The sequence below is a fragment of the Chaetodon auriga genome, chromosome 9 (assembly GCF_051107435.1).
Source record: "Chaetodon auriga isolate fChaAug3 chromosome 9, fChaAug3.hap1, whole genome shotgun sequence".
Classification (NCBI taxonomy): Eukaryota; Metazoa; Chordata; class Actinopteri; order Chaetodontiformes; family Chaetodontidae; genus Chaetodon; species Chaetodon auriga.
Window position 1 is genome coordinate 9,991,619 of NC_135082.1, and position 8,309 is coordinate 9,999,927.

The window sequence follows — 8,309 nt, forward strand, 5'->3', positions numbered from 1 at the left end:
GATTCATAAAGAGCTATCCTGCATGAAATAGTACTAGTTGTGCTACATTAAGAACTGCTGAAGAAGTCACAGAGATACAAACACAGAGCCACATTTAACAATAAAAAGCAGCTCACTTTTGTGCTGACTACAAATTTTGTTCTCTGGATTGCGCACCATCTATTTCCTTATTATTTTCACACACTGCTCCTGTGTATGCGCACACATGGACACACACACCTCCGTTATGTCTAAGATCAAAAGTGATGACTTAAAGGCTCACGCTCTATGGAACAAATTGACAAAAAAAAAAAAAAAAATGCTGTAAAACATCAAAAGTATTAAAAAGACCAAACCATAGGAATTCAATTTGGCAGCCAAGCAGTTGTCTTCTTGTCTGGTGCAAGAGCTCCATTACGCATAATGATTTCCTGACAAAGCAAACAAAGAATCAGACCTCCACACAAATATCTTAGCAAATGCAAAAAGGTGAAAATCATCAACAACAAGCATAAAACTGTTCAGTTCTTGTCACATCTCCAAAATCGTTGCTCTTGTAAAGGTTCAGGATGTTGCGGTGAGAGGTCAATCTACTTCTCACCTTCTTTCAGGGGTTCACTTGTTTCAGTTTGCCTGTTCTCCTTGTCATGTTGGAAAGCTTTGCTGGGATCAAACCTACGGCGAGGAGCACCAGGGAGCTTTGACTTGAGCTGTTCCAGATCGCTTTTCTGCCGACTCAGCTGGGACCGAAGCTTAGACATCTCCTACACACACACAGCCAGAAAAAAAAAATGGGGATGAAGTACAAGCTCCTGAGTTCGAGATGTGTTTGAGGTTTGGAAAGCAGACGGTTCTGCTCTCATGTATCACCTGTTTCAGGGAGATATTCTCATCTTTCAGCTTCATCACGTGCTTGATTTTCTGCTTCTGGTTGTGGTGGCCCAGCAGGTGAGCGTAAGCGTCGGACAACTTGTTTAACTTCTCCTGATTCGCTCCGTTTTCATTGAGCAGTGCATTTCGCTCTGCGGCGAATGCGTCGAGCTGCTCCTGTGGGCACACACCGACAAGAACATCGAGAGGGTTTTAACTTCATTCTTTAATCTAATCTTCAACCTGAATTAAGTGATTGTTTTGGCTACACTGGAGATAGCGCAAACAAGGTGTAAACACAACAGTCACCACCTTTATATGGTGAACATGTTAGCAAACAGTTGCCTATTTACACATCCACTCCTTACTATGTTCACTTGCCAGTTGCTAATCTTTATCTGTGTGCTGTGTAGTGCTAGGCAGGCAATGTATACTCGGTACATCAGTGCTTTTATTTTGCTGAAAACAGCTGCTTTGCAGGGTCAGTGAAGAGGCTGATGAACTGTTGCAGCCCATAAAAACCAAAACAATGAGCTGAGAGACACTAAAATGCTCCTTTAAAGCGGAGTGGAACTACAGAGTTGGGTGACAGCTGTCTGTGGTTTCATCACTACAAGCAACATGTTTCACTTTGTAAAATTTTCCATATAAAAATAGTGATGAGTGAACTGAACGAAACATCATCTTGGCAATTCGAATTGATGTGGAAAGGACTGACCTGGAAGGGCCTGACTTTTGCAAGCAGCTCCTCATATTGTTTCCTCCAGCGTTCTGTCTCTGAACTGGTAGAGCTTAGAAGAAAGGGATGAGCAGTTAAAAAAATGTGCGAACCCCCCCACACACAAACAAACCCCTTCAAATTGAAAACACACACACACACACACACAAAGCATCCAGTCCGGCTCACCTTTCCTCTTGCGCTTCAGTTATTTGTCTTTGAAGCTCCTGTCGCTGCTCCTCCATCTCCCACTGCAGTGTAACCTTTTCCTGAGTCAGTACCTCGACCTGCTCCTGCAGAGCCCGTCTGTCTTGTCGTTGTTCTTCCAACTCGTGCTGCACGGCCCGCGTCTTCTCCTCCATCAGGTCTAATTGGACCTGGAAGCTCACACTCCCTCGTTCAACCTCATTCAGGCGAGACTGAACCTGATTTCTGTCATGCTCTGCCATGTTTAGCTGATTTTCCAGAGCGAGCCTGGACTGCTCTTTGAGTTCTATTTGAGACAGAAGACTCTTGCTTTCCTCCGCTGCTCTTTCAAGCTCAGTCTGTAGTCCGAGCACCTCTGACCTGACCTGCTGGTGGTCTCTCCTTTCAACGTCCAATGCTTCCCTTTCCTCCTGAAGGGATGTCAGAATTTTGACTTTCTCTTCTCTTTCTTGTTGGAGCTGTTCCATTATTTCCTGTTTTTCCTGGTTGACCTCCTTTAGCAGTTTCTGGGCTTTTTCTTTCTCATTTTGGAGCTGAGTTACGCTTTGACCTCTCTGTTCCTCTAGTTGCCCGAGGACCTCTTCTCTCCCCTTTGTCTGCAGCTGAAGCTCCTGCTGCAGCTGACTGATGAGGTCAGCATGGCTCGCCTCCATTGCCTTCATCTCCTCATCTTTTTGTGCAAGGCAAGTCTGCACCTCCAGCAACATTCTATCAAATTGAGGAAAAAGAGAACATAAAGAGGAGGAAATGGGAAAGCTATTTCAACACAGACAGAGTGAATTTGAAGCATACCTTGAATTCTCCTCCCTGGCTTTTGCTTCAGCTAACTGTCTCTCCTGGTGCTCCTCTAACCCCTCGCTCAACCTGTCGATCTCCTCATCTTTCTTTTGAACCACTTTGTCCATCTCCTCCTTCATCTGCTGGGTCACTCTCTCCACTTCCGCTTCCAGTGTTTTCTGTCTTCCCTCTGCTCCCTTCAGAGCCTCTTTGGTACTGAAAAAGGCAAACAGTCTGTGAATCTGGCATGCCGAAATAAAACTTGAAGAAATACCGACAGTCCAGCACTCACCTTTCCAGCTCTGTGACAATGTCTGCCATCTTGCTCAGCGAGTTTGTGTGTGCCTCCTGGAGATCTCTCATGGCTGCGAAATGCTCCTCTTTTAAAGCTGCCACATCATTGCCCTCACTAAAAATAACGAGCATATAGTTTTCATGTGTTAAAAGCAGGTTAGCTTTCCACCCCTGGACACAATTCACGGTGTCTCAGAACAATGCATGCATGATCATAAGATGACCACCTTTTTTTATTTTCGTCTAGAACCTAAAAATTTACATTTTCTGAAATACTCCTGTCAGTATGTCACAATATACAATTCATGGTGAATTGCACAATAGTACCTTTTTTAAGCAGAAACAATCAGTGGATAAATCAAAAAGTGGATTGAGAGAAAAATAATCTGCCACTATTTTGGTGAGAAATAACTCATTTCCATCATTTTACTAGCAAAAATGCCAAATATATCTGGTTTCTAGCTTCTCAACAGCAACAACTCGTTGCTTTGTCTGTCATGTATGATTGCAAACTGAATGTATTTGGGTTCTGGGCTGCAGGTTGGACAAAACAAGACGTTTGAAGGAGTCATCTTGGTCTCTGAGAAAAATGATGGGTGTTTTTCAACTACTTTGCAGCAAATTACAGACAGACTTGATGATAAATAGAGTATTTTTCAGCTGCATTTATAAGGTGCACATGAAAAGTCTGCCGTTCTCGGGTAAAATTGCCACAAGATGTTTGTTGAGTGTCATGCCTACCACTCACCACTATTTTCCTTCTCTCTCCACTCTCAACCATCAAATAAAAGAAATAAAAGTTTCCCTCCAAGTGCCCTGGTTCCCCCCACATTCCAAAGATGAGACGGTGAGGTGACTTGCAAACTTTGAAATTGGTCATAAACAGAAATAGACAGTGACCCACTGCTGGTGTCAAACCTGGACTGGCAACCTGTCAATTATTTTTTCTCTACTTTTTGCTCAGGGGTTGCTGGGACATGCTCCCAGCTGCCTGATACTCTAAATAGCAACACACAGACAGAGGCAACAAATCAAAAAGAAAAAAAACAAACAAAACCAAACAAAACAAAAAAACAGGATGTCTTTAATGAAAGTATGACTTTCAAACTTCATCTTAATCCTCTGGGGCCTCGGCCACCTTTTTCATAATACTGGTGCCTCGAATATCTGACTATTTAAAGAACTGCAAAAATTCAGTCAGTTACTGAAGTCATGTTTTTCATCATCAGCTATTTGAATATGTATGTTGCTATAATGGCACCTGATATCAAAAACAGTTCTAACATCATAAAGCCGGAAGAAAAACTTGCGTTTTTTAGTTTTTTATCTTTTAAAGAGCTCTCGTTTCTGCAGTGAGATCTGGAGATCTCAAACTGACCATGAAGTTTTGGTGTATAAACCCAACTGTTTCAGGGTGCATTATGTAGACTGGAGCGACCTGAGAGGGTGAACATTTTTTTTATTGGTGTGTTTGGGCTTTGGGTGCTCACCTCTCCAGCAGAGCCCTCGTATCACTCAGCTGTCTCTCCAGCTCGTCTTTTTCCCCCTGTAGCCTCTGGAGGGCCTCCTGACTCCTCTCCGCCACCCCCTGCCTCGACTGCTCCTGGTCCTCTAGGAGAGCGAGCTCTCCCAGCACCTCCTCCATCTCCTCCTTTAGCTGTCTCAACTGCTCCTCAGAGTCCTCTCTCTCCTGCTCCACCAGCACAGACAGCGAGTCCACGAGTGCCTGTGTTTAAAAAGCAAAGAGTCAGTTATTGCTTTCCGTGATTCTGCACTCAATCTAAAAGGAATGTTAGACAAAAGCGTCTGCGTAACTCTTTCTTTCTTCAGGTCCTCAGTAAGAGTAGCGTGTTCCTGCTCGAGCTGAATCTGCCTCTTTTTCTCATCTCTTTTAGCTTCCTTTAGCAAGGCCAGCTCTGTTTTCAACTCCTCCACTCTCCGCAGCCCCTGCTCCTGAGTCTTGCCTAAAAAACAATATATCACATCATCATACGATCGTCAGTTCATTTTTGTAATTCAAATCACCATCACAAGAGGATGTAGGTGAACGTACTTCTCTCTTCCTCAGAGAACAGATATCTCTGTTCAAGATGTGCCACCCTCTCATCCAGCTCCTTCTCCGTCCTTCTGAGCACCTCCCTCAGTCGAGCAAGTTCTGCCTCCTGCTGTCGAACAGTAGCCTGAAAGTCTTGAACTTTTTGGTTGGCTGACTTAATTTGCTCCTCCGTGTCACTCTCTGTCTCTTGTGAGGACTTAAGCTCCCGCTCTTGGTTCTCCAACCTCTTCTCCACCTCCACTAAAGCATCCTTTGACGCTTGCAGCTCTTGCTGGAAAATCTGTGCTTCTTCCTCTTTTAGTCTCAGCGTGTCTTTAGTGATTTCTAGTTCAACAGTGCGCTGCTCCAGTTCAGTCTCAACTTGCCTGTGGAAAAACGACAAATGAGCATCGCGGTATACAGTTGAGATCTAACTTGCTTGAAGAAATCATTGTCTTACTTTATTTTCTCGATGTGAGAACCAGCCACAGTGCTCTCCTTTGTCTTCTCTTGGAGCTTCAAGCGGAGATCCTAAAAACACATGAACAGGTCAAGTATGTCTTTGACAAAGGATGACTAAAAGATGGGGGAAAGATGTCCACTTTTGGAAAATTTGCTTTCCTGGGCTTAATTTATACCTGGATCTGGTCATTGGCTGTGTCCAGATATCCCTGCACAACTCTGATCTCCTCCCTCAGCTCCCGTATCACAGCTGGAAAATAACACACAATTATGGGTGGTAAAATAAGGAGGCAAACTTGGAAACATAATTAGAAGCAGTTTCCTGTAAATTGTGATGTTTATTTGTATATCAGGGGCAATAATACAGATGTACATGCATCTTAAAGTGCAAAAGACAGGCTGAGAAAACTGGCAACTGGCCCAGAGATTATATTTGTGGCATGCACTCACCGTGCAATCGAGCATTCTCATTCTCCAACTCTTCATTCTGAGTTTTTGTCACTTGATGAAGGTCCTCTGTAATCACAGGACAGACCGGGTTACCAAATTGTTGCTGTTCATCCATTTTTATTCCTCTATACATGTAAGAATGTGCTTAAATCTTACCCAAGTCTTTATTCCTGTCCTTTAGAGCAGTGACAGTAGCCCTGGCAGCTTGGAGGTCAGTTTCTAGCACCTTCAGCTGACCTTCAGTATTAATCTGCAGGACATTTAACTCCTGGACACACACACACACACACACACACACACACACAGTATACATAAGCATCAGCATCTACGGCAGCTGAAGATGTGCCCATAAACTCTGACTTAATGTTCAGCTGCAATTAAACCAATGAAAGATTTCACTAAATAATAAGGATGTACAGGATGTGTACTGTCATACCTTCTTCTTAACATCCAAAGTGTTCCTGGCCTCCATCAACTCCATTGTGAGAGAATTGATTCTTTTTTTTGTCGTATCAGCAGAAACCTAAAACAACATGCACTCAGTCAATGATTATTTTGGTCATTATTGACATTCCTGATTATTTAACTGACTTGGAAACATCATGCATTTTTTGAAATTGAACTTGTAATAAGCACGGAAGCATCATGGGCTTCACTGGGTCCTTATATTCGGCTCCATCTGTGTGATACATCTGAGTTTTCACTACTCATTTGATGTCAGACACTCTGTTGGGCAGCCACCGACACACTGTCAGCTCTGGGCACGTTACACACACACACACACACACAGTGCACCCAGTGGAACGTACAGTTCCATTATAGAGAACTGATATATGTGCTGCAACCAGACATGATTAGGCTGTCTTATCACTCAAATGTACAAGGTTTTGGGACTGCCACAGTGTGTATGTTCCTGTCTGCTCTCCCAACATAAATAAACTGTGTATGAGTGTGTGTGCACTTGCTGTGCGCACCCACGCGCCATGTGCTATCTTACTGTTTAACAGCTGACTTGGTTTTACCTTTCTTGTTGACCAACTCTGTCTATCATCTTGGAGCTGAACTAAACCTGGCTGAGAGTGAGCAAAATTGTGACTGAAAATAAAGACACATCTCATCCAGGCGTAATCAAGACAGGATTTCTTGATGCAATAAAAGCCTAAATCTAAACATCAAAAGCACACCTTGTTTTTTAGGAACTCGTTGACTTTCTTGAGCTCAGCACGCTGTCTTTCAAGGGTGGCAACATTGGCAGCAAGGCCCGTCTTCTCCCTGACTGCAGCCAGCAGCTTGGCCTCCACTTTCTTCAGGTCCTCTTCCAGAGCCAGCAAGCGACGGTCCTGCTCCCCTCGCTGCTGAACCAGGCACCTTATCTGAAAGGAAACAAAGCTAAGGTTAGGACATCAGCAGTGACAGGAACAATGACAACGTTAAGGACAAAAGTCACTGATGACAGACAACTAACAATATCATTATTGTGGTAAATGTTCTTTTGATGAAGTATACCTCTCTCTCCAAGAGTTGCTGCTGCCTCTTCTCCATGGTCATGCCATTCTTCTCTTTCTTGACACCTGAACCTTCAATCTAGATTTTCACATGACATAAAGTTTTATATCAGGAGCACCTGTGAGACAAGCAGATCTGGTGCTGAGGGGTGGCGTTATTACATGCTGAAATGAAAGAATACTTACAAGACCATCGACGGACATAGTCCTGCGGACAGGTGACATCAGAGCAGTTCTAGCGGGCGATGGTGGTGGTGGCAGAGCGGCTGGAGACAGACATCATGAAATATGTGGTATGTTTAAGACAACTGTAACGCTATTTCTTTGGTTTCTTTACTTGTTGCATGGTGCTTCTCGAATTTACCCACCTGCTTTAACAAGTTTGAATCGATCAGATTTGTCGAAGGAAGCAGCTCCCTTCAGATCTCCAGGTTTAATCTCATAGGACCCCGGTGGAGGTGCACAACCTTCGGGCAACAACGTAAGCACAATGTTAGCTACGTTATTGATGCTAATCCTTCGTCAGTTTAAATATTGACATGAGCTAACCTACGTTAGCGCGCTTTGTTTTAACCTGATTGTTGATATCACGAAGTGGTACAGCCCTGATAAAGTCTAACTTGTGAACCAATCGATGTTTTCTTTGCAATCAACGTAACCAAACGTTAAGTTTGTCAGGTAGCATAAGCTAACGTTTACTGACTTAGCGTTGAATAACATGGTTGGTGCTGTACTACTCGCTGTTAGCTTTTGAATGTTACTTACCAACGTTGTCGTTGAACCTTTTTAAAGGAGCTCTTGAAAAAGACATTTTTAATCCACCGTACGTAACTAGTTTTGAATTTCTAACCGTATAGCAACGGCTGCGAAGCAGCTACCGCTGACAGACAACAACAGACGCTTCTCCGCTGAAATTTCAAAATAACGTCATGCGTAAGTTTACGTACGACTGACCAATAGGCATCCAGTCTTGGATGACGTCACTCCACCCTGCTCATCATTTTCTTTTTTC

General features: G+C 43.6%; 1 protein-coding gene across 1 annotated transcript; it reads right to left on the minus strand.

Annotated features, from left to right (window-relative positions):
- Positions 1 to 5: 5 nt before the first annotated feature.
- Positions 6 to 8,196, minus strand: hmmr (hyaluronan-mediated motility receptor (RHAMM)). The gene is made up of 20 exons (XM_076739209.1): positions 8,063 to 8,196; positions 7,666 to 7,764; positions 7,484 to 7,563; positions 7,299 to 7,376; positions 6,977 to 7,165; positions 6,229 to 6,315; positions 5,949 to 6,060; positions 5,793 to 5,858; positions 5,519 to 5,592; positions 5,341 to 5,411; positions 4,899 to 5,266; positions 4,661 to 4,809; positions 4,336 to 4,571; positions 2,844 to 2,960; positions 2,567 to 2,767; positions 1,757 to 2,482; positions 1,568 to 1,640; positions 850 to 1,026; positions 581 to 743; positions 6 to 410 (listed from the first exon to the last, which is right to left on the minus strand). Exons 1-20 carry the CDS (start codon positions 8,106 to 8,108, stop codon positions 394 to 396), a joined length of 3,129 nt encoding a protein of 1,042 aa, XP_076595324.1. The 5' UTR covers positions 8,109 to 8,196; the 3' UTR covers positions 6 to 393.
- Between the last annotated feature and the right edge of the window lie 113 nt (positions 8,197 to 8,309).